The sequence below is a fragment of the Vicugna pacos genome, chromosome 21, assembly GCF_048564905.1.
Source record: "Vicugna pacos chromosome 21, VicPac4, whole genome shotgun sequence".
Lineage (NCBI taxonomy): Eukaryota > Metazoa > Chordata > Mammalia > Artiodactyla > Camelidae > Vicugna > Vicugna pacos.
Window position 1 is genome coordinate 25,879,209 of NC_133007.1, and position 26,288 is coordinate 25,905,496.

The following is a 26,288-nucleotide window of genomic DNA, read 5'->3' on the forward strand; positions in this document are numbered from 1 at the left end:
ACTGGAATACATCCATATAATGGAAAACTGCTTAGCAAAAGGGGCAGGAACTGCTGCTACATGCAACATGGACCAATCTCAGATTGGTGATGCTAAGCAAAGAACCTGGATTCAGAAGACTGCACACTGTTTGAGTCCATGTATATGACATTCTGGAAAAAACAAACAAACAAAGCTAGAGGGGCAGAAAACAATAGTGGTTGCCAGGGGCTGGGTGTAGGGAAAGGAACTGATTGCAAAGTGCATGAGAAAACGTTTTTTGGGAAATAGAGATGTTCTATATCTTGATCTTGGTGGGTTGTTTTAAGGCTATATGTGCTTTGAATCTGTATAGTCAAAACTTGTAGAATTAACACTAAAAGGTAAATTTTACTGGATGTAAATTACACTTCAATTTGAAATGTATATAAAATACATGTACACATGTGTATGTGTGTACATATATATGTGCACATGTGTATGTGTATATATATGTAAAAATGCACACATACATGTATATATTTTCCTTCTTTAAAGGGATTAGGGACACCTGACTTGGAGGAAATCATTTCTTCATGTGGTAAAGGTGTGGGGCTGGTCTCTTGCTCCTGAATATATGAGACTAAAATGAAATTTTGCAGGGCAGTGAATATTGAGTGGCTTGTTACATAGTTTGCATAGTACATAAGCATGAGGTGGTGAGTGGAGATGTTGAGGAATTTAGGAATGATCACCATGGGTTGATTTCCCACTGTTTTGCTCTCACTCCCATTCAGTGACTCTCTTCCACATGGCTGTTCTCAAGTGGTGGTTTCGCTTGGTTTGACTTTCAGGGGATTTAAGGAGATATAAAGAAAAAAATACTCTCCCTCTAATTTTTCCCTAAAATAGCTATGGTTAACAAATTCGTGTATCCTTTCCTTCTGTCTTTCCTCTGTGTTCATTCTAGTGTGCACATGTTCATGGATTCTTTTTCCCTTTGTTTACAAAAAAAGGAATTACAGCATTCATGTTCCCCCGCAGGTTGCTTTTTTTGGTTAATTAAACATTGTATCATTCCTAAATAGATAACACATTAAAAAAAAAAACAGCCTGTGAGTATGGTTCGGTAGCACGAATGTGTCATGATTTGTTCAACTCTTCTGTAGATAGACATTCAAATAGTTTGCAGGCTTTGACCAAGTAGCAGCAGTGTAAATCTAGAAAGCATTGGGCTAGAAACTGTCTTTAGCCACTTTGAAACAAAGTTCTTTAACCAAGGTCACTCGAAGAGCTAATCAGAAACCCCCTGAAGTCCCCATAATTGAGCTCTGTGAGCCGGGCGCTCACTCTCTGTGCTTACCTATACCTTGGCCCCAGGTGGGGGTACGAGAATCATATACCCCAATAGGAGTAAGGAAAGAGATGGGGAGGCTTCCAGTCAAGATGGCACAGTGGTTAGGACCGCAAGCTCGCCTCTCTTTGCAACTACAACTGAATGCTAAACAACCATCGGAAAAAAGACCAAAATCTAGCAAAAAAGATCTTCTGCAACTGGAAACGTAAAAAGGGAACCACAGCTGGACGGTAGGAGGGGTGTACTCGTGATATAATTGGGCCTCAGACCCCCCGCGTGGGTCACCCACAATCTGAAGAATAATTAAGTCGCAGAGGCCCTCCCACAGGAGTGAGAGCTCTAAGCCCCACGTCAGGCTCCCTAGCCCGGGTCCTGGCATTGGGAGAAGGAGACCCCAGGACATCTGGTTTTGAAGGCCAGGGGGGTTTGGCTGTGGGAGCCCCACGGGACTAGGGGAAACAGACTCCATTCGCTTGGGAAATGTACACGGAAACTCACGTGCACCAGGTCCAAGGGAAGAGGCAGTGATTTCATAGGAACCTGGGCCAGGCCTGTCTGCTTGGTATAAAGGGTCTCCTGGGCATGTGGGGGACGGCTGTGGTTCACTCAGGGGACATAAAAGCTGGTGGCAGACATTCCGGGAATGTTAATCTACATGAGCTTTCCTGGGGGCTGACATCCTGATTGGATCATCAGCCCCAAGACCTAGCCCCACCCAACAGCCTGTGGGGAAGCCTCAGGCCAAACAACATGCAGGGTGGGAACAGCCACACCCATCAGCAGACTTCCTAAGCCACAAAGACCTCTAGACACAGCCCTGCCCACCAGAGGTCCAGGACCAAGCTTCACCCAGCAGTGGGCAGGCACTGGCTCCTCCTGCCAGGAACCCTGCATAAGCCTCTAGTCCAGCCTCATCCACCAGGAGCAGGTACTAGAAATAAGAAAACAACAATCCCAAAGCCTGTGGAAGGAATCCACAAACATAGGCCAGACTCTACACTGGGACTGGCTGGACCCTGACCCTTGGGTGACAAGAGAGGAGTGTACTGCTGGGACACATAGTATGTCTCCCACAGAGGTCTACCTCTCTAAGGTCGAGAAACGTAACTAACTTATCTAAAAATAAAAATAGGAAGATAGATGATATGAGGTAGCAAAGGAATATCTCCCAGGCCAAGGCACAAGATAAAATCCCAAGAGAAGAAATAAGTGATGAGGAAATAGGCAATTTATCTGAGAAAGAGTTTAAAGTAATGATGGCCAAGATGTTCAGAGAACTCAAGAGGAGTTTAGATGCACAGAGAGAAGTTTTTAGCAAAGAGTTGGAAAATATAAAGAATACCCAAACAGAGTTGAAGAATAAAAACACTGAAATGAGTAATACACTAGAAGGAACCAAGAATAGACTAAATGAGGCATAAGAACAGATCAGTGAGCTAGAATACAGATTAGTGGAAGTCACTACTGCAGAACAGAAAAAAATGATGAAAAGAAATGAGGATAGTTTAAGAGAACTCTGGGACAACATGAAGCACAATAATATTCGCATTATAGAGGTCCCAGAAAGAAGAGAGAGAGAAAGGACCTGAGAAAATTTTTGGAGAGATAACCACTGAAAACTTCCCCAGCTTGGGAGAGGAACAAGTTACCTAAGTCCAGGAAGTGCAGAAAGTACCACAGAGGATCGACCCAAAGAGAAAGACACCAAGGCACATAGTCATCAACTTGACAGAAAGTAAGGATAAAGAGAAAATATTAAAATTAGCAAGAGAAAAGCAACAAATAACAAACATACAAGGGAACTCCCATAAGATTATCAGCTGATTTTTCAGCAGAAACTCTACAGGCCAGAAGGGAGTGGCACGATATATTTAAAGTGTTAAAAGGGGGAAATTTACAACCAAGAATACTCTATCCAGCAAGGCTCTCATTCAGACTTGATGGAGAAATCAAAAGCTTTACGGATAAACAAAAGCCAAAAGATTTCAGCACCACCAAGCCAGCTTTACAACAAATGTTAAAGGACCTTCTCTAGTCATCAAACCATAAGAAAAGAGAACAAAAAGAAGAAAGAGAAAGAAAGAAAGAAAGAAAGAAAAGACCTACAAAAGATTGCTTTGGCTCTTTGGGGTCTTTTGTGGTTCTTTATAAATTCTGGAATTGTTTGTTCTAGTTCTGTGAGGAATGTCATGAGTATTTTGACAGGGGTTGTGTTGGATTTGTGAATTGCTTTGGGTAGTGTGGCCATTTTGATAGTGTTGATTGTTCCAGTCCAAGAGCACAAGAAATCTTTCCATTTCTTTGAGTTATTTTGGTTTTTGGAATATAGGTAACCTCCTTGGTTAAGTTTATTTCTAGGTATTTTGTTGTTTTAGATGCAATGGAAATGTTTATGCCAATTATAAAATTCTGGTTTTTGAAGTGAAAAAAAGAAAAGTGAATGAAGGGCCACAAATGGCAAAATATCCTCCTTTCTTATGAGTGAGCTGTATTCCATTACATATATATATATGCTGCATCATCATTCAACTATTGATGTGTACTTAGGATGCTTCCATATCTTGGCAATTGTAAACAATGTTGCTGTTAATAGTGGAGTGTATGTATCTTTTTGAATTCTTATTTTGTGATTGGCTTTATTCCTTTGGTAACTATGTAAGTTTAAAAAGCTAAAGTTCTAAATGTTCTTAGAAACAATGAAGAGTACATATATGTAAATTTTAAAATATATGTGCAGTTAAAAAAAAAAAAAGAAAAGAAATGAGCTATTAAGCCATGAAAGACATGGAAGAAACTTAAAAGACATTTTACTAAATGAAAGAAGCCAGTCTGAAAAGGTTACAAACTATATGATTCCAACCAAGTGACATTCTGGAAAAGGCAAAGCTACATAAACAATAAAAAGATCGTGGTTTCCAGGGGTTTGGGGAGAGGGAGGGAGGAGGAATGAGTAGATGGAGCACAGGGGATTTTTAGGGCAATGAAATTATTATGTATGATACTGTAGTGGTGGCTACATGTCATTATGCATTTATCAAAACCCATAGAATGTACAACATCAAGGGTGACCCCTAATGTAAACTATGGACTTTGGTTGATAATAATGTGCCCATGTTGGTTCATCGATTGTACCAAATATGCCACCCTGATGAGGGGTGTTGAGAGTAGGGGAGTATATTTGTGTGGGTGGGGAGGGCTATGTGCAAACTGTATTTTCTGCTTAGTTTTGCTGTGAATCTGAAACTGCTCTAAAAAATGAAGTCTTTTAATTAAAAAAAAGTAAAAGAAAAGAAAGGAAAGAGATGGGATTGTGTGCCTAGTGACATCTTGTTTGTGCAGGCATTGATTCAGCACATGCTGGTTCAGGATCAGCTTTGTGTGCCTGGTGCTAGGGATGCCGTAGTCCCTGCCCCCAGGAGCTTACTATGGAGTTGCCTGCAGCCCCCATCAATACTACATGGGGAGCATTGAGAATGGAGAGCTGAGTATAATTTCTAGGTCACCTCCTATTGTTAATCACCTTTCAGATACACTACAATCTCTGTGTCATTTTTTAAAAAGTAGCTATGACGAAAGGTAGCAGTGGTGTAGCAGGTGCTGAGCAGGAGTCCAAGGAGAGGAAACTCCCAGGGGCTGGGGGATGTGGGAGTCAAAAGTCTCCTGAAGAAGGTGGCATTTCAAGAGAGGAAAGGGTTAGAGTGGTAATAGGTGGCAGCAGAGGGAGAAGCAGGCACGTTGCATCGGGATGCAGAGGGACGGAAAGATGAGAGGCTCTTGTAGACCATGTGAGAGGTAATGAGGGACCAGAACTAGAAAAAGACACATTTAAGAGAAAACACAGAAGTGGTAGACAAGATAGGACTTGGCAGCTACCTGATGAGATGAGGGAGGGAGGCAGCAAAGATGACTCAGGTTTCCAGCCTTCAGAACTAAGAGGAGAATGATGCCATTAACAGGAATAAGAACAGCAGGAGAAGGAGCTGGACTGAGGGAAAAGATTAATTTGGTTTGGAGTGTGTGGCATGTGAGGTAATGGCAGGACATCTAAGTGGACAGATTGTCTAGACATTTGAAAATTCCAGTCAAGCTTCAGCACAAGGCAGTGGCTGGAGATAACAGACTTGAACGCTGTTTCTTAAGAGGGCTGGTTAAGGTTGGGGAGTGGATGAAATCAGCCTGGGGAAGGAAGAAGAGGTCCTTTGACAAACCGTGGGGACTGATTATATACGAAGGGTGGAAGAAAGGGACAGGGACAGACAGAAGGAAGAAGAGAGGTAGGAGGAGTCTCTTGGTGCTTTGTCACCAGGCCGTGGCAGGAGAATGTTTAAAGAAGAGTTTAATCCACAGGGGGCCAATGCACGTTTGTTGTACTGAATTGACCACCAAATAACAGTGGAACCTAACTGAAGTTCAAGAGGGATTTATATGGCCCCATCAGCATGAGTGGTGGTGTCCTTCTCCAGCACCATCTGGAGGCTGTGGAAGAGAAAAGGGGACAGCTGGAGAGTGGAGACGGGAACTAACCGTGAGACCCAGGCTGAGTAGGGAGGTGTGAAGCCAGAATGGGGAAGAGCCGGCAGTGACTGGCCTGCAGCTGCAGAGGGTCACTGCGCAGCCGGTGCCGCGGAGGGAAGGAGCGGACGTTGTAGAAACACAAGGAAGTTGCCGTTGGAGAAGAGCAGGAGTCAGCGGACTGCGGTCCATGGACCAAGTGCAGCCTTCCTCCTGGTTTTGTAAAGGAGGGTTTACAGTTTACATGTAGCTGCTTTTGTGCTACAGTTGAACACCGTCCAGCCCTTCACAGAAAAAGTTTACTGACCCTGACAAAGAGTTTCCGGGTTTGAGATTTGGTGGTGGCCTCAGCTGGAGTAACAGTGAAACTGAATGAGGAGCTGGACAAGCCACTTGTGTGGCTGAAAGGCAGCGGTGGCGGTCATTGGAGAGACACTGAGGAGCTCTGCAGCCAGCATCCCACGAACGTGGCCGGCCAGAGTGCCGAAACCTCCTAAGTGTGAAGGGGGGCGGGGTGGGGGACTGGAAGGCTGAAGTTATTGACGAAAGGGACACAGCCGCCTGCAGGTGCCAGGAGCCTTCAGGAAAATCAGACAAGGGGGACGTGAGCATGAGGAAATGTTCCTAGATGTGCAAGCCTCACAGACAGGTCGCAAGGTGTTTACAGACACTTTAGGTGGGACACGTAAATCCCTCCTGCCTCTGCCCCTCCAGTGAGTAGCAGCAGGGAGAGGAGGAGCACTGGTGTGTGGGTGGAAAAAGGGGTCACAGTGCTCACTGTTCTGTAAATGTGTGACAATCTGTGAGAAGATGACGTAGCTTGTGGCCGACGGAACGGGGTTCTGAAGACACGCAGTGGAAGCGGCTGATGGGAAGTAGCTAAGAGGCTGTGGGAGCATGGGGCCAAGGTGCCCAGGAGTAGGTGCAGCCAGCCCCACACATCCAGGTGAGCCTGGTGGTTTGAGTAGAAGTGCCCGTTGTCCCTTCTGAGCCTGGGCACCCCACTGACGGATAAAAACAATGTGCCTTTCTTCTAGGGAAGCCATCCAGCTCCCCAAAAACCAAATTCTGGTCCTCCTGGGATGGCAGTGCGAGGAGGTGACCTGTGCAGTCCTGCTGCCCTTCCCCAGGCGGGGAGGCTTCCTCTGCTACAGCCTTGGAGGACGGGGTTCCAGTTCATCCGGTCCGCTTACTTGTTTCTTTAGTCACCCAAACGATAGATTTTAGAGACAGGGGCTGGGTAGTGGGCCATTTCCTGGCCTCCTGACACCCTTGGTATTTCTAGGTCATGCTGTTTTTGTTTTTTAAAACAAAACATGTATTTGTTTGTATTTCTGATTTTAAAAGGCTAAAAAATTTTTGTCGAGTGGAAAGATACATTCTCAACACGCTAAAATTCTGTCGACGGGAAAAGAAGGAGTTAGGTTGCTGGAGAGGCCCAGCTGAGGTGTCAGAATCCCTGTGTGCTTCTGGGAGTTCTGTGCATCTTACCTCCTGCCCTCCCCCCTTCCCTTTGTTGGATCCACAGGCCGTACTTAGGAGCTGGGCAAGCCACCCTAGCTGAGTCACAAGCCCACATTTCACTCGCCTTTTCTGCTCGTCAGGAATCCGGTGTGGCCCCCACCCCCACCCCGGGCAGGGGAAGGGACAGGCTCACCACTGCTGTCTTAATTCACTTTCTTTTCCATCTTGTTCTGCAGGGGTGTTCCCTCAACAAATATCACCCCCATCCAGTTCAAGGCTATGAGCACAGCAATCTCAGACACCAGCAGCTGGGGCTGGGATCTCATCCTAATAGTTTCCAGCTCCAGCAAATAGAGTTTCTCAAGGGGCGGCTCACAGAAGTACCCTTAATTGGAAAGCAGACACCGTCACTGCCACCGTTCTTCCCTGGACTCCAGCCAGGGTTTCCAGGACCACCTGCCAGAGGCAGGCAACAAGAGATCTGGGGTGTCCCCAGGGGCGTGCCTCTCAGAAGTCAGGTGCTCCCGAGAAGTTTCCAGCATCCTTCCCCACGTGGCTGGGTTCGTCCATGGAGAGGCGTTGATAGGCTCTCCTCACATTTCCAGGAACTGACTATCAGCCACGAACAAAGGATCTTGGGGCTCTTGGAGGAGCTTGGGGAAGGGAAGGTCACCACAGCGCATGATCTGGCTCGGAAGCTCCGGGTCCCAAAGAAGGAAATCAATCACATCTTATACTCTCTGGCAGAAAAGGGTAAGCTGCATCGGGAGGCAGGAACACCACCTCTGTGGAGAATTGCAGTCCCAGATCAGGCTTGGAACCAGCCCAGGCAAGTATCAAGAGCAGACAGTCATAGCCAGAGAGTTCCAAGCGCAGACCCCCGTTGGGAAACTGGGGACAGAAGCCCCACATCTGGTTTAGAAAATCCTCCTGAGCCTCTCGACATGGCTGAGATCAAGGAAAAGATCTGCGACTACCTGTTTAACGTGTCCAACTCCTCTGCCCTGAATTTGGCTAAAAACATTGGCTTCACCAAGGCCCGAGATGTGAATGCCGTGCTGATTGACTTGGAGAGGCAGGGAGATGTCTACAGGCAAGGGACGACCCCTCCCATATGGTATTTGACTGACAAGAAGCGGGAGAGGATACAAATCAAGAGAAACATGAACAGTGTTCCCGAAACCACTCAAGCTGCTATCCCGGAGACCAGAAAAGTCACAGAGCCCCCCACCTGCCACTCAGCCGTGTCAGACACCTCAAACAGCACGGTCACCACAGAGAAAGTGGAGAATGGGCAGGAACCTGTTGTAAAGTTAGAGCCTAAGCAAGAAGTCACACCAGAACCAATAAAACTGAAACCACCTGCTCATGACAACGGCCCCCCAAGAGCAGGGTATGCTGACTTTGAAAATGGCCAGTGGGCCACAGATGACATCCCCGATGACTTGAACAGTATCCACGCAGCACCAGGTGAGTTTCGAGCCATCATGGAGATGCCCTCCTTCTACAGTCATGGCCTGCCGCGGTGTTCACCCTACAAGAAACTGACCGAGTGCCAGCTGAAGAACCCCATCAGCGGGCTGTTAGAATACGCTCAGTTCGCTAGTCAGACCTGTGAGTTCAACCTGATAGAGCAGAGCGGACCACCCCATGAACCTCGGTAAGAGACCACCCAGGAATTGTACCTAAGGTTGGGGTCAGGCGCCCTTGCTCCTGACGCAGTCTCGGCTAACTCGTGAGCAGTGCCGGTTGGTGGCCCCTGTTTTTTCCCTCTTCCTGCCCCTGTCTATGGGCTAAATCACCCTCATTGGCCCTTCCTCCATGTCCTGAGCAGGGAACGTAGACCTCGGCCCAGCCAGAATCTTGGCCGAGCAAGGGGGAGGTTGACACGATGGGCTAAAATGTAGCTTCTTGGGAGATGATTAGTTTCCACACATCAGTGTCATGCCTGCCTCCTGAGGCCAGAGGTAATGAAGACGACGCCTTTCTCAGCCCTCTTCCACATGCCATCCTCCCTTCCCCTGAGCTGAGTTCCCCAAGAGGGCGCAGGGACAGGAGGGTTGGGGCAGACTGCACACGGAGAGTAAGGGTGGGTTGTGCTGCTAAGTAGCAGCGGGTCCAAACTGCTCCCCTCCCTGCTCGGCTCCTGTAAGGACAGGATGCTGTAGCGTGCGCACGGCTGCCTGCCTGTTGAAGGTGGTGGTTCTAATTTTACACACCACCTCTGCACAGATGGGTGGGCTAGCACTTGCTGCTGTTCCTAAGCTGTGAAATCAGAAATTACCTCACTCAGACAGCTGGCTCGGCCCTGCACCGTAAGCTCTTACAAGCCAGCAGACAGATTGGGGAAGACAGGTGGTGGGCCCAGAAGGAGCCGCCTCAGGGCCCAGCGGAGAGCTGAGGCCGCTGAAGCTGAGTGGCCGCTCACCACAGCTGGAGAGCGTGCCGGGGGCCAGGAGAGAAACCCACTCACCTGTACACTAACTGTAGGCTGGCTCCTGAGGGTAAGGATTCCCAGCTGTGACCCTTACTCCTTACCCTGACCGTCTTCATGGCACTGAGATGGCATTGCAGGAGAGCTGTTAAGAAGAGGGGTCTGTCTGTCTGAAAGCTGGCAGGGCCGGGACTGGTTTGCTTCTGTTTGGGGTGGAGACTGGGTGGCTGTCGCTCTCTTTCTTCTCCCTCCATCCCTCCGCAGAGGTGGGGAACCTTTCTTTGGACTCCAGCTATAAGAAACGTTGATGCCATGTTCAGATATTTCAGAAGACCCAGGAAATAAGAAATTTGACCTACTTTTCTAAATGAAATCCCAGATTGAGCAAAGAGCTGAACAAATTTGAGAGCTTTGTACAAAGGCGGTCTAAGCTCCGTCCAGAGGCCTAGAACAAATACTTTTTGGTTCTCTGCATAACACGGGGAAATTCCTTTCATCGCAGGCTGCAGACAAATAGAGCTATAGGATGACTCAAACCAGGAGAGTGGTGTCTCTCACGAGTAGGCTGGGGAGAAAAACAGGCCCCCAGAAGCGGCAGGTACTGATCCCGGTAGGCATCTAGGGAGTGTGAGACTGTGCTGTAGGAAGCTTTTGCTTTCTCTAGGGATTGCCCTTGAGGTGACCAGTCTGCCACCACTGCTTTAGGATAAAAGGGTTTTGGTTGCTAACGAGATGGTAATGGTAACAGTGATGTTATTAGCTCATCATTTCTTGTACAGACTTTATCTTAGTTCATTGCTGAAAGATAGTGGGTTTCCCTTGAGCTAGTTTCATGTGTTCACCTGTGGCTGTATGTTTGCTCTAATGAGCTATGGGGAGAGAGTCACTGGCTGCTTTGTTTCCAAAAGTAGGACTAGGCTGAGCCTCCAAAGGGACAGGAGTCCCTTGGCCTACCCTCCGTCTCCTCTGCAAGTCAACAAGCCCCTTAGTGTAACAGGAGATTTCAGGGTGAAGATCGCTTTGGAGAGGGCAGAAGGGATGGCCTAGACTAGTGTTCACACATCTAATCACTTTCCATCAAGATTTAAATTCCAAGTTGTCATCAGTGGCCGAGAGTTTCCCCCAGCTGAAGCTGGCAGCAAGAAAGTGGCCAAGCAAGATGCAGCTATGAAAGCCATGACAATTCTGCTTGAGGAAGCGAAAGCCAAGGACAGTGGAAGATCAGAAGAATCCTACTACTCCTCCTCGGAGAAAGAGTCAGAGAAGGTAGGTGTCCCGCCCTCCAGGAGGGCATCAGGTCACTTTCCGAGTCTGGGAAGTGTCAGAGCTTTAGCTGACCCTCCTGAAGTAGCCTCAGCCTACGCAGTCGACTCTCTGTCTCAGAGTCAGGGCCTACTCCTCCCTCCACCCCCCCCCAGCCCGCCTTCCCTCCGCTTGTACCCAGCTCCCCTTCCGGCCCCACCCCCCACCTAACTGGAATTGCAGAATTTCAGAGTCGAAAGAGATGTTAAAAATTATCAAGTCCAATCTCCTCTCTTGGCAGATAAGAAATGGAACCAAGAACATTTAAATAACTGACCCTTTCCTGTAAATGCCTAGAAAATCCCTGCAACCCTCTTCCTTTGGAAAGCCAGCCCCAAACGTGCAGTTGATCCAAGAAATTCTCCCGTCCCCGTTCCCTCTGCCGTGGTGGAACAGTCAATGTTTCCTTAGTTTGTTTGTTTGTTTGTTTGTTTTGTCTCTCATTCTCTCCAGACTGCAGAGTCCCAGACTACCACCCCTTCAGCAACATCCTTCCTTTCTGGGAAGAACCCCGTCACCACACTGCTTGAGTGTGTGCACAAGCTGGGGAGCTCCTGTGAATTCCGCCTCCTATCCAGAGAAGGCCCTGCCCATGACCCCAAGTACATCTCTTGTATCATGTATCTCTGCTGAGGTTTTCTCAAAAAAGAGAGAGATACATTTTCCTCCTTGCCTCCCCAGAGATGGCAGCTAATTTCACTGAGCAATCACTCCTGTTTTCAATATGGAAAATGGGGGGCCTTGAGAGCATGGTTGCTGCTTGTGGAGCAGAGCATCTGGGATTAGGAATTCAAAGGGCAAAGCAGGGACCAAGCACGAGGGAGATACACGGCTTGGAGGTTACTAGTGGTGGGACTGAAAGGTGCAAGACCTGGGCGTACCCGGGACGCTCTCTGCTCTGAGGCTCTGCAGGCTCACATGTTCAAGAGAAGGGTTCCTGGAGGAGGTGAAATTAGGTGGATGCTTAAATGTTGAATAGGGGTTAGCCAGGCCGAGAGAGACTGGGGGCAGGAGGAGGGTGAAAGGCACCGGCTCTTCAAGGCAGAAGTGACTGCGTGAGCCAAGGCACAGAGGTGATGTGTACAAGGAAATGACAAGTCGTGAAGGATGACAACCTGACAAAGGCTAGGTAAAGCTCTTCCATCAAAACTGGCTTAATCCTCTCCTTTCGTCTCCTGTCAGGTTCCAGTACTGTGTTGCAATGGGAACCCATACTTTCCCCACTGCGAGTGCCCCCAGCAAGAAAGCGGCAAAGCAGATGGCTGCAGAGGAGGCCATGAAGGCCCTGCACGGGGAGGCAACCAACTCGACATCTTCTGATGACCAGGTGTGGCCATTCTCAACTCCAGAGATACAGGTCATTTTTAGCAACCCAGGGAAGGAGGGTATGGCTCAGAGGTAGTGTGTGCTTAGCGTGCACAAGGTCCTGGGTTCAATCCCAAGTACCTCCATTAAAAATAAATAAATAAACCTAATTACCTCACCTCCCCCCTCAAATAAATTTTTAGCAACTGAGTGGCTCAGGATTGCCCATGAGTCCCTCACAGTTTCTATTAAACGTTGATGGTTCCTCTTTGGCCGATTCTCCTGCAGCCCGGAAGCACAAACACGGAATCATTTGATAACCTGGAATCTGTGATGCCCAACAAGGTCCGGAGGATTGGCGAGCTCGTCAGATACCTGAACACCAACCCCGTGGGCGGCCTGTTGGAGTACGCCCGCTCCCACGGCTTCGCGGCCGAGTTCAAGCTGGTTGACCAGTCCGGGCCTCCTCATGAGCCCAAGTGAGTGTCATCTTGGCTACAGCCATGTGTCACAGAGTGGGGACAGCCTATAACCCCGGGGAAGAAGGGATGTGTGTTAGCTAGGGGTGACAGGGGGGGCAGGTCCAGCCCTGTCCCCAGGGCCTCTGAGAAGCCAGTACATCAGCCATCTTGAGAAGGCAGTCACTCTTCCAGGGAGCGTGATCCTTTGTAATTTTTTAAACTAATTTTAATTTTTAAAGGAATATGTATGTCCGTAGAAAATCATTCAAGCTGATTGAAAAAAATGTGCAACGAAAAGTCTCATTTCTATCTCAGACTTCTAGTTTCCCTCCACAGGCTCATACACTATTACCAGTTTCTTGAGTCCTTCTAGAAATCTCCATGCATATATGAGCACATTTTCCTTTCTCTTTCTTTTTTAAACAAAAGGATTATATATCATATCTTCTGTTCTGCACCTTGACTCCTTTACTTACCATTTCTAAGAAATAATTACAAATAAGCATGTATAGATGTACCCGACTCTTATGCACAGCTACATAATACTTCATTAAATAGATGCTCACAGTTTTTAAATTGCCTTATTGAGCAAGAGATGTAAAAATTCTTTTCGAAATGGACCCCCAGCTACCTACTACCCAGTACTCTTTCTACCTAAGAAAAAGAACGTTGCTATTACTGTCTGAAGCCCCACCTTGCATAATTTATTTAACCAACTTCCAGTGATATCCAGGCTGGTCTTGGTTTTGCTGTTAGAAGTGCTCCCGCAGGGCCCTGTATGTTCTCACACGTGCAGACTTGTCTGTGGTGTAAATTTTCCGGAGTGGAATTTGTTGGCCATGGGTCATCTACATTGTTGTTTTTTTTTTAATGTGCATTGTTTTTTAAGTTGTTTTAATAGGTAATAGACTGTACATAGTTTTTAAATATTATTCAAAAATAAAAATATAAAATGTTCATTCTCACTTTGGCCCTGCTCTCACCTACACACACACACACACACACACACCCCAACACACTAACATGTAATAATAACTTTACATTATTATGTATCCTTCCAGAGTATCTTTATATAAATACAAACAAGTATATTCTCCCTTTTTGTTACACAGAAACACATATATGCATGGATTTCTAGCTTGCTATTTACATACAGCAGTATTATCTCGGAGAGTTTTTCATGTCACTTTATATTCTTTATATACAGCTGTGAAGTATAGTGTTCCAGTGTATGGGTTTATCGTGGTTTATTTAACTGGCCCCCTATTGATGAATACTTGAATTGCTCCCAAACTTTTGCTATTATAAATAAGGCTGCAATGAATAACATGTACATGTGCATTTAAAATTTTGGTAAATTTTGCCAAACTTTCCTCCAATGAAATTATACCTGTTTATGCTTCCATCAACAGTAGATAAAGAATGGCTCTTCCTCTACACCATGAGCATTCTAAAATGCGAAAAGTGGTATTTCAGTGCAGGGCAAAGACTAGTCTACATTAGGATATTTATTATTGTTATTTGCCACATTAATAGATCAAAGGAGAAATACCACATGATCATCTCCAGAGATTCTGAAAAGGCATTTAGTAAAATTCATCATCCATTCAGATTAAGAAACCAAGCAGTTTATAAAATAGAAGTTATTGAACGCATCCTTTGCATGATAAAAATACATGTCTGAAGTCAAAAGCCAGCCTCTTACTTAATGTTGAACTAGAATTATTCCCACTGACATTGGGAGGGAGGTGTGGATGCCAGTGTCGCCGTGATTTAATACTATTCTGGAATTACTAGCAATGCAGTCAGTTCAGAGAAAGAAGTAAGTGTAGAGAGGAAAGGGGGAGGTGAAGTTACCTTTATTTGCAGATGATAACAATAGTATACCTGGAATATTCATGAGAAAGCTGAAGAAATATTAGAGACAAAGGAGAATTTAGGAGAGCAGGGGACTACACTGATGTATAAGAATCGAGAACTTCTCTGTGTACAGCAATAAGCAGGCAGAAAATGTCCTGTCTGCAGCGTCAACTAAGAAGATAAGCAACCCAGGCACATCCCGGCGGGGACCATGTTGGCTCCGCATTCAGTGAAGTGCTGCTGAGGGGTGTGAGGCAGGCTTAATTAAATGGGGGGAATACTCTTATTAGATACAAAAATCTAATGTAATGACAGCAGCTGTCCCCAGATTAACCTTTACCTTTAATGTGATCCCGATAAAAACACCACTAGAACTTGTTTATTTTAGAACTAGAGAACTTGATCCTGAAGTTCGTATGAAAAATAAACATGCAAGAAGAGCTAGGAAAATTCTGGAAGAGTAATAAGGTATAAAGACCCTAGCAGATGTCACAGTGGTGTCATGTTGGCTTGTGGATGGAAAGGCAGATCGGTGAACACAGTGAAGCACCTAAAAGTCGACACAGGTATAAGTGGGAGTTCTGTCCATTACAAAGATGAGGCTTCAAATCAGTGGGGAAACAATGGGTTATTCAGTAATGGTGTTGAAACTGCTGATCCATCTGGGGGGAAGAAACAGCTGAATGTCTGTCTCCTTCCCTATACCTAAAGTCCATTGGATGGCGTATTTAAATACAAAATAAATTAAATCATAGAATCACTAGATAAAAAGTGAGGTTTTTGTGGGGTTTTTTGAAATTTTGGAGTGGCAAAAACCTTTCTAATCAAGACACAGAACATAAAGGAAAGAAGTCATAAAGGAAAAGGATAGGAAATGTGACTATAAGAAAATTGGTGTACAGTGCAAGTTCCACCTGAGGGAAAAACACTTGCCATACACAACAGCCCAAGGTTAATTTCTTTAATATGTAGGGGCTTGTTTTCAATCTAATAGAAAAATAGACAAAGTGTATGAACTGAACATTTACAGAAAAAGAAACAATGAATTATTAATAAATGAAAAAAAGTACTGAACCTCACATTGTATGTTAAATTTACATGTTGTCAATATATTTTAGCAACAGTGATATAATTCATCATCTGCTTTATAGCCAAGCATAAAGTGATGCTTCAACCTAGCAATGCCACCTCTAGGAATTCACACACACATGCATGCATGCATTGTGCATGATACAAGTACAGAGATGTTCATTGCAGCATTGTTTATAATAGCACAAGACTTGAAGCGGTCTAAAGCTCTATCATTTGCAGACTGGCTAAGTAAACAGATGTGTCCATGCTTGGGAATACTATACACCCATTAAAAAGAGCAAGGCACATCTATATGAAATGATCTCTCGGATATACTCCTAGTGAAAAAGCAAGGTGCAAAGTGAGGGGAGAGGTATAAATAGTGTGCTTCTATATACATAGAAAATTTTCTTGAAGGATTTTAAAAAGCTGGTAACAGTGTTTGCTTCTAGGGGAAGAAGGTCGCTCACTTTTCACATATACTCTTAACTGTTTGAATTTTCACTTGTGTGGTATCCAACTTTTCAAACGTAAAAAGTCATTAAGGAGAAAAGTTCATAAAAGTGATATCTTATTATTTTAAATTTGTCTTAATAGTAAGTAACAGTATTCATCTATTCACGATTATATGTTACTTGTATTTCCTTTTCTGTGAACCATCTATTCTTGTACTTGTCCATTTTTGTTTTGGCTGGTTACTCTTTACTGATATGTAAGAGCATTTGACATAAAAAACAAAAACAAAAACAAAACTAATACTTTCACCAGCATGACCCAACTTAGAACATTCAACCTGGAGGGGGCCAGAAAAGGCCTTCTCATCCTGTCCTTGTGGCAGGATGGATGCAGTCACATGAGAGAGACCCTGGGAGTCTGCCCTTTGTGTGCAGCCATCCAGGAAAGCAAGGGGCTGCTCCCCAGCCGCTCTTCTGCTAGGTCATATCCTTCCCTCTCAGTAAGCCCCGCTTATCTTTAACCTCATCCTTCACATGGTAGGTTCAGTTCATTTCTCTCTTTTCTTCCCTTCCGTCAAATGTATAAAATGATTTTCAGGACTTCAAGTCAGTCATTCAGGCAGGATTTCAGAACTGGATTAAAGATAGGAAAAAGTCCTGCCCCTGCACATACTGCAGACACGCAGTCACAGCACAGTGCTGCAGTGAGCCATCGTGGAGGTAAATGCAGGGTGCTGTGGGGACACAGAGCACATTGCAACCGGTGTCCCCTGGGGAGTCAAGGAAGGTTGCATACAGGAGGGGAAATACTCATTTAGTAGCTACATTTATTGACGGCCTGATATAGTAACACATGTTACTCCAGTCTTGATGTGAACTGTGCTGGGTCCTTTTTTTTTTCCTTTCTTTCTACTCTTCTTGGCAACCTTACCTGATTTCATGACTTTTAATATGGAAATACTGTAGACTGCTAAGTTTGTATCTCTAGCCCAGACCTTCTCAGAGCTCCCGATTCCTCTGTCCAGCTGCTTGCTTGTCAGTTCTTCTTGGATAGACGCCCCTAACGTGACATGTCCAGAGTAGAGCTCTTGACTTTTGCCCCCTTAACCTCTTTTTCTGCCCACCTTTTCCATCTCAGTAAATGATGCCACTGTTCACCCAACTGCTCAAGCCAAAAACCTGAGGACCGTCTCCCCGATCCCCCTCACCCCCATCAGCCAAACCGTCCTCAAGTTCCATTTATTGTACCAACAATTTCTATCTCAGATCCCTTCCTCCTCTTTCCTCCTCTAGTGTCAGCACTCTGGGCTAAGCCACTGTCCTCTCTCACCTAAACCATGGTGCTAGTCTCCTGGTCTCCCTGCTTTACTTATTCATTCAAGAAGTGTTTATAGAGTACATTGTACTTGTTAGAACAGGAGGCAGGTATTAATAATCGCATAGAGAAATGTAACATCTCCTATTTGATACATATTATAAAAGGTGTGAGTTACAAGATGCGGTGAGAATTTATATAGCATGGCTTGACTCAGTAAGGAGAGGGGAGCAGCCATCTCCAAGCAGTGACACTGAGCTGAGACCTTAAGGACGATTAAGAGAGAAGGAGTGAGGGTTCCAGACAAAGGAGATAGTACCCCTGCATCCACAGAGCTGGTAAAGGGCTGCAGGAAGGCCGGTGTAGGGGAGCAGAGAGCAAAGGGAGGCCTGATGCCAGATGAGACTGGAGGGGGACCTTGTGGGCCATGTAATGCTCCTGCCACACAAGCAGTGGAAAGCCACTGAAGGCTTTTAATGTGTCACCTGCCCCCGCAACCCCTACTTTTGCCTTCCTTCCCCGCGTTTTTCCTACTATATTTTTGTTTTAAATTCTCTTTCCTACTCAGAAAACCATTTCAGACCTTTGCCTCTTTCTTCAGCTTTCCACCAGAACCCCTCTTTCTCACTCTAAACTGACAACCTTACTTCGCACTTGAGAAATTAGCAGTAATCCTCTGACAGGTACCGTCCCTTCCAATCACCAAATCCACCTTCCTACCTGCATCCGTGCGCTGCATCCGTGCCAGTAGGCGGGGAGCATCCTTCTTCCACCCTGCGCCCTGGATCCCCTTCCCCCTCGTCTGCTCCCACATTTACCTCCCTCTCTTGTCATCACTTGCTCCCTCTGTTGGGTCACTCCCATCGGCCTACAAACATGCCCTCGCCCATCTTCTAAAAACCTTCCCCTGACCCAGCGTCTCCCTCCAGGTCCCACCTCGTCTCTCTGCTCCCCTCACAGCCAAACCTCTTCAAAGAATTGTTTCCACTCAGTGTCTTCATTGTCTTCATTTTCTTAACTCATGCCAGTTGGGCTTTTGTCCCCAGCATTACACTTAAAAGGCTAGACATTAGCCATGTGTGGTTACTGAGCACTTGAAATGCGGCTTGTGTGACTGAGGAACTGAATTATTGTGCTGAATTTTAATTAAAGTTAATAGCCTCGTGTGGCTAGTGGCTGTCACATTGAACAGTGCAGCTCTAGTGGGTTCTAATCGCAAAACTAACAAACTTTACCTTATATGCATGTACAGGTATGTATGTGTGTGTATTTGTGTACATATGTATATGTCTTTGTGCGTAAGAGCTCATGTTCTTTTCAAACACACAGAACACTCAGAAAATTCTCCTGGATCCCACAGGGAAAGATCCTGCAAGGTTTAGCCCCTACCCCCTGGGCAACATTTTTTCACACCGCTGTCCTTTTCCTTTACTGAACTTTAGCCCACTGGCCTGTGCAAACCTGTCAGCATCGTCAAAGAAAGGAGCAAAGGCATTCAGCTGCTTAGGATAAGCAAGAAATAGTGAGAAGCTCGGTGTGGTTGAACGTAAAGATTGATTCCTTTTACTGCCTGAGCTGATTGAGAAATCTTGATGCTGAAAGCTTTGTTATATGCAGTTGGATTATCCAAAGCTGGGTTCCCCAGAGCAGATTAGGATCTGGTTGAAAGCGAAGATTCTTGAAATCTTGTCTGGTAGCCGCCCAAGCTGTTTCGCTCCTTCATGCTCTTCCCTCTGTGTTTGTGGAGATCCCCAGTCAGGAAGGGAGGGGACCTCCAGGGCCCCCTAGTGGCACCACCTGCCTCCCTGCTCCACCTGTGCGCTTCCCATCAGCAGAGCGCACAGCCCAAGATGCACTCTTCTCCCCCTCAGCCATCACATGGCTCCCAGGAGTTGAAAGATAACTCCTTGTGAAGGTGTGGGTCCGTGATCTGAGGCAGAACCTGACACACTAACCTCTCCAGGTTAGGTCCTCTTGAGCTAATCAGGAAATGGAATCAGGTACTTTAAAAATCAGAGCATTAAAAAACAGTGATTCAGTCGGGAGAAGGTTACTTCCTTCTCTTTTCTGCTTAAGTTACGAAGAAAGTCCACGTGTGTTAGTATTTCTTTAAACCCTCTCTGATACTTGCTAAACTTCCTTTATAATAAAGAGAAGTCTAGAGCTTTACAGGCAATAGTGTCCTGTCAGAATTTAATAACATGATTTTATCATATTCAGTTTTACAGTGACCTTCAAGTTATGGCAAGTGATACTGGTTTTCCATTTACAGTAATGACACGACATTTCCTTTTAAAATGTATTTATATATTTTTAACTTTTTTATTGAGTTATAGTCATTTTACAATGTTGTGTCCAATTCCAATGTAGAGCACAATTTTTCAGTTATATGTGAACATAGATATATTCATTGTCACATTTTTTTTCGCCATGAGCTACCACAAGATCTTGTATATATTTCCCTGTGCTATACAGTATAATCTTGTTTATCTATTCAACATATGCCTGTCAGTATCTACAAATTTCAAACTCCCAGTCTATCCCTTCCCACCCCCGCCCTTAGCAACCACAAGTTTGTATTCTATGTCTATGAGTCTGTTTCTGTTTTGTATTTATGTTCTTCTTTTTATTTTTTTCAGATTCCACATATGAGCGATCTCATATGGTATTTTTCTTTCTCTTTCTGGCTTACTTCACTTAGAATGACATTCTCCAGGAACATCCATGTTGCTGCAAATGGCGTTATGTTGTCTTTTTTATGGCCGAATAGTATTCCATTGTATAAATATACCACATCTTCTTTATCCAGTCATCTGTTGATGGACATTTAGGCTGTTTCCATGTCTTGGCTATTGTAAATAGTGCTGCTATGAACATTGGAGTGCAGGTGTCTTTTTTGAAGTAGGGTTCCTTCTGGATATATGCCCAGGAGTGGGATTCCTGGGTCATATGGTAAGTCTATTCCTAGTCTTTTGAGGAATCTCTATACTGTTTTCCATAGTGGCTGCACCAAACTGCATTCCCAGCAGCAGTGTAGGAGGGTTCCCCTTTCTCCACAGCCTCTCCAGCATTTGTCATTTGTGGGCTTTTTAGTGATGGCCATTCTGACTGGTGCGAGGTGATACCTCATTGTAGTTTTGATTTGCATTTCTCTGATAATTAGTGATATTGAGCATTTTTTCATGTGTCTATTGATCATTTGTATTTCTTCCTTGGAGAATTGCTTGTTTAGTTCTGCCTATTTTTGGATTGGGTTGTGTATTAATATTTTTAAAGGGTCAGTTTAGAGAAAAACACTAAGAAAGTAAGAATCCAGATGACATCTGGATCTAGCAGAAATCACATTGTGATTCATGAATGCCCAAAGTCCGGGAAATGCTGCCTTAGAAACAGAGTGGTGGGTATTGGCAACACTGGCCGCATCTGGGGCAAAACCAGCCCTTCTCTGGAACAGCCAGCAGGTCAGGTGCTTGTCTTTATTCCCTGTCTCTCATCCCAAAGGTTCGTTTACCAAGCGAAAGTTGGGGGGCGCTGGTTCCCAGCCGTCTGCGCGCACAGCAAGAAACAAGGCAAGCAGGAAGCGGCAGATGCGGCTCTGCGCGTCTTGATCGGGGAGAACGAGAAGGCAGAGCGCATGGGTTTCACAGAGGTAACCCCAGTGACAGGGGCCAGTCTCAGAAGAACTATGCTCCTCCTCTCAAGGTCCCCAGAGGCACAGCCAAAGACAGTTAAGACGTCTACTTTTGGTGCTATCTTTTATGGGGGTCCTGCTAACTCCTCTCCGGGGGGAGTCAGCTCTTAACTTACTGGCATGTGAATTATCCCTCGGCTTTCATATCTGCCTCGCTGGAACATAGACCTGGGACACTAGATGTGAGAGGGGGAAAGGTGACTCACAAGTCGAGCAGGCCTCAGTCCCCGTGCCCACTCTGAAACATGTGGACGTGGACAAGGCTCTGTGGCCCTGACACAGCCCCCTGTCCCCACAGCTTCCTCTCACGGGCAGCACCTTCCACGACCAGATAGCCATGCTGAGCCACCGGTGCTTCAACGCCCTCACCAACAGTTTCCAGCCCTCCTTGCTTGGCCGCAAGATCCTGGCTGCCATCATCATGAAGAAAGACTCTGACGACCTGGGTGTTGTGGTCAGCCTGGGGACAGGTCAGTGGGCGTCCCCCACGGTGACTGGAAGCGTCTCCTCGTTCTCTCCTGGGGGCCGGTGTGGGTGGATTTAAGGCACAGAGAAGACCCTTCTTAAGTTTCATTTTCACTCCAGTTAATTCAGAGCAGGGAACGTATTATCGTTGCCCAGAGAAAGGAGTATGGGATCAGGAGCTGAGAAACCGAGGCTGTTTCTGCCTTCAGGCTTTAAGAGCACACAGCCTCTCCCCTAGTCCTCATCGTTTTCCTTTGGAAATTTCCCATTTGCTTTAACTGCCTTCCCAGGGAATCGCTGTGTGAAAGGAGATTCTCTGAGCCTAAAGGGAGAAACCGTCAACGACTGCCACGCAGAGATCATCTCCCGGAGAGGCTTCATCAGGTGAGTGGGCATGGAGCCTCTTACAGACTAAGTCCCTTCTGTGGCCCGGCTGCATCCCGCTACTCAGCCCGCTGTTTGAGAGTTCTCCCTCTTCTTGCTAACTCCACTTTGAGTCCTTTTTTAAAACACACAGTGACCGCAGCCTTCAGCACTGTAGGGATGTGGAAGCCTTCCCTCTCCCTCTGAGGAACTCTCTGAAACCCCCTGTCCTGTCAGCTCTCTTCTCCAGTTCACCTTGTCTTTATTTTGGGTGGGGGGAGAGGCGGGAGGTCATTAGGTTTGGTTTTCTTTCTTTCTTCCTTCCTTCCTTTCTTCCTTTCCTTTCCTTTCCTTTCTTTAATGGAGGTATGAGGGGTTGAACCCAGGACCTCGTGCGTGCTAAGCACACACTCTACCACTGAGCTGTACCCTCCCCCCGCCACCTTTTCTTTAATTTATGGACAAGAGATGTGGGGAGAAGCGGCAGCCCCCTGGAGTCCTGGAGTCCACTGGTTCTGCCCTAGAATCCCTGTAGCTGCCATGGCACAGAGCTCTTGGCAGAGATGGAACACACCTGAAAGGCTAACTTAGCTTTAAGAAATGCCGAGGTCTCCCATGGGGAATTTCCCACCACCTCTTTCAACCGAGAAACCATGAAAGTTCTGCACCGTTAAGGCTTTTCCTTACATGGGATCAGATTATAGAAGCAACTGCTCTTCCCAGAATCAAACCATCTTCTTCACCAGTCTTTCTTCTCGTAGGTTTCTCTACAGCGAGTTAATGAAATACAACCCCCAGACCGCAAAGGACAGTATATTCGAGCCTGCTAAGGGAGGAGAAAAGCTCCAAATAAAAAAGACTGTGTCGTTCCATCTCTATATCAGGTCTGTACATTCTCTGTTGCGGCCAGAGTTGGCCGTGCAAGGCGGCCAGGGTTGGGTGTCTGAGTGCCCTCCAGGGTTGGGTGTCTGAGTGCCCTCCTGAGTAAATCAGAGCTTGTTCAATGAGCCCCACTCGACTCTGTGTTTGAGGCACGTGGCCTGCTGTGGAATGACTCTTGCGTACACTTCTGCCCACTCCAGCAGGCGTGGTAGGCTTTGGGGAAAGTCCCTTGCTTCTCCCACGCTGGGCTATTCCTGAGGCCCAAGAAATTGGAGGTTTCAACAGATGCCCCTGTTTTGCAGCACGGCCCCGTGTGGGGATGGCGCCCTCTTTGACAAGTCCTGCAGTGACCGCGCTGTGGAGAGCACAGACTCCCGCCACTACCCTGTCTTTGAGAATCCCAAGCAGGGCAAGCTCCGCACCAAAGTGGAGAACGGTGAGTGACACGCCCGCCCTCTCCCGCAAAAAGGCTCTCAAAGCCCCAGGCCCATCACAGGGCCAGGACACAGCAGCTGGGTGTGTGCCGTTAGCTGCTGGGGTATGAGGCTGTTGTTTACAGGGAGAGGGGAGATCTGGGGAGGGGGAGATCTGTAGGAAGATCAAGATTCCATCTTGAACTTGGTAGATGGGGGAAGGCTCCGCATCAAAGAGGAGGCAGAGGGACCATCCAGAGCTCAGAGGACAGCACCTGGCTGGAAATGAATGCTGGGGAGTCATCCCCCTATGGTTGATCTTCACAGCCATGGAGTGGGTAGGACCTCCTCAGGGAAGGTTGGAGAAAATGGATAGGAAATGATGCAGAACCAAGCCCCGAGGAGTTGACAGGAGGACGCCAAGCACCAGTTCCCCTCCTGTCTAGTTGGCTGCAGATTCTGCTCCTTGTCTGCCAGCATCTCCTCCTCCACTGTCCTCTAATGTCTCCTGACTGGCTCCTCATGTCCACCCCTCCTCCCTTCAGGCCATTCCTATACAGCCATCAGAGTGACCCTCAAACGTAAATCAGATCACGTCACTGCCCTGCTCAAAACCCTGAAGTGTGTAAACACAGAGCTACCACATGGCCCAGCAGTTCACTCTGCAGTACATCCCCAAGAGAAATGAAGACATATATCCACACAAAAACCAATACATGACTGTTCGTAGCAACACTGTTGGTGATAGCCAAAGGCGGAGACGACCCAAATGTCCATCAGCTGATGGATGGAGAAACAAAACGAGATTTATCCATGCCATGGGGTATTGTTTGTTCATAGAAAGGGCTGAAGTCCCGACACATGCCACAACTTGGGTGAACCTGGAATATGTTCTAAGAAGTGAAAGAAGCCAGTCACAGAAGATCGCGTATTACGTGATTCCTTTTCTATGATATGTCCAGAATAGGCAAATCCATAGAAACAAAGTAAATTAGTGGCCAGCTGGGGCTGGCAGTGAGAGAGGTTGGGGGGAAATGGGGAGTGACTGCTAATGGATGGGAGGCTTCTTTTTGAAATGTTCTGAAATTGATTGTGGTGAGGGTTGCACAACTGTGAATATACCAAAAACCACTGAATTACATGCTTTAAATGGGTGGATTATATATCAATGAAGCTGTTACTAAAAACAGAAAGCCCCCTACTCTAAGTGGTTTCCCACCGCCCTTCACAGAAAAGCAAAACCTGCTACTTACCCATGCTTCAGCCACACTGGCTCTTTGTCAGCTCCCTCAGTCACCAACCCCCTTGCTGCCTCAGGACCTTTGCTTTTGCTGTTCTCTGTGTCTGAAATAGCCTGCTCAGCTGTTCCTTCTCCTCCTTCATGTCTCAGCTCCCCTGACAGTCCTGTCCCAGGAGGTTCCCCTGGCTGTCCTCCATCAGAGCTCCCTCAAAGCCATCTAGAATTCCTGTGTATGTGTTGGTTTACTCGCTTAGTGTCTGTTCCATTCCCTTTCTATCCCCTCACCCCCATAAACGTTCTAGGAGGGCAAGGATCTTACCTGGTTTTGGTCACGTAGTAGGTACTGTGAAATATCTAAAGAACGAATAAGTAGCCTCTGGCCCAAGTTTAAGGAGCAGAAGCACCATGTCAGCGAGTGGCTTGGTCCAGGGGCCCCTGTAGGTCTGACCCAATTCTCTTACCCAGGAGAAGGCACGATCCCAGTGGAGTCCAGTGACATCGTGCCTACGTGGGACGGCATTCGCCTCGGGGAGAGACTCCGAACCATGTCCTGTAGTGACAAAATCCTACGCTGGAACGTGCTGGGCCTGCAGGGGGCGCTGTTGACCCACTTCCTGCAGCCTGTGTATCTCAAATCAGTCACGCTGGGTAAGGACCTGTCTTGGGAGCTGGAACCTGACTGTCATTCTGGTGCCCAGATCCCAACCAACTGCATGCTTCATTGCCCGGTGTTAACGTGATGTTTCCCTTTTTAAAGTGTGTTCGATTCAGTGGTTAGTAATTGATTCTGAGTGTCTAGTCTGCTGAGATGGGAAGACTGGCTTAGGCAGAAGCCTAAGTAACAGCCTGGCAGGCAGATCTTCTCAAGATGAGTTAGAGAAACCCAGTGTCTGAGTGTCCTTGTTCTCCTCGGCCCTTGGCCTTACCTGAACCTTACACGTTGTGCTTAAATGTTTCATGCCCCCGCGTGTATCCTGGGCAGCCCCAGTCCGGAGGTGCTTCCTGATTAGGGAGCCGGTTCTGTCCTAACAGCTGTCTGTACAGTCTCACTCCCCACGTGCTCCTGCTGCTGAACAGCATTTGGGGCGAACACGGGCATGTGCTTTTCTTTGTCATTTCCAGGTTACCTTTTCAGCCAAGGGCATCTGACCCGGGCCATTTGCTGTCGTGTGACAAGAGATGGGAGTGCATTTGAGGATGGACTACGACACCCCTTTATCGTCAACCACCCCAAGGTGCTACAGGCCCTTCCGTTTCTCCCTTGACATTTTCTCCTTTTCAAGGACTCCTGTCAGTAGAGCAAAAACGTACAGTGTGGGCGAGGGGAGTCTTAGTCGGTGTCCGCAAAACTTTTCCTTTCCTCCTTTTAAATGCCAGAGGCTTTCCGTCCTTTGGTCTGGAATTCATTTGAATTGAGGTAGGGTTAGTACCTCTGAGTCTTAGTCAAACGGAATCCTACATAAGGGGGAAAGATCACGACCCCACACTCCTTCTTTCCTATGAGTCTTGAGTTCGTACTTCAGGATCTTCTCCCTGAAAGATTTCCATCTTTCTCCCATCGCTCCCGGAACTCCTAGGTTGGCCGAGTCAGCGTATATGATTCCAAGAGGCAGTCCGGGAAGACCAAGGAGACAAGCGTCAACTGGTGTTTGGCCGACGGCTATGACCTGGAGATCCTGGATGGGACCAGAGGCACCGTGGATGGGTAAGGAGTTGGGGGCACAGCGAAAGCAGGGCCAG

At 46.7% G+C, this 26,288-nt stretch overlaps 1 protein-coding gene across 5 annotated transcripts in view; it reads left to right on the forward strand.

Annotated features, from left to right (window-relative positions):
• Positions 1–26,288, forward strand: part of ADAR (adenosine deaminase RNA specific) — a 45,451-nt gene that overhangs the window by 16,479 nt on the left and 2,684 nt on the right. For 3 of the 5 annotated variants that reach the window (XM_072946476.1, XM_072946475.1, XM_072946472.1), the window contains exons 2-14: positions 7,528–8,951; positions 10,808–10,991; positions 11,481–11,629; positions 12,210–12,354; positions 12,621–12,811; positions 20,996–21,221; positions 21,484–21,655; positions 21,941–22,034; positions 22,775–22,897; positions 23,198–23,331; positions 25,014–25,196; positions 25,671–25,783; positions 26,126–26,253. In XM_072946476.1, the coding sequence (XP_072802577.1) occupies positions 8,236–8,951; positions 10,808–10,991; positions 11,481–11,629; positions 12,210–12,354; positions 12,621–12,811; positions 20,996–21,221; positions 21,484–21,655; positions 21,941–22,034; positions 22,775–22,897; positions 23,198–23,331; positions 25,014–25,196; positions 25,671–25,783; positions 26,126–26,253 (2,558 nt within the window). In that variant the 5' untranslated portion in view covers positions 7,528–8,235. The remainder of the gene's footprint in view (positions 1–7,527; positions 8,952–10,807; positions 10,992–11,480; positions 11,630–12,209; positions 12,355–12,620; positions 12,812–20,995; positions 21,222–21,483; positions 21,656–21,940; positions 22,035–22,774; positions 22,898–23,197; positions 23,332–25,013; positions 25,197–25,670; positions 25,784–26,125; positions 26,254–26,288) is intronic. The other 2 variants (XM_072946473.1, XM_072946474.1) reach the window with 2 other exon arrangements.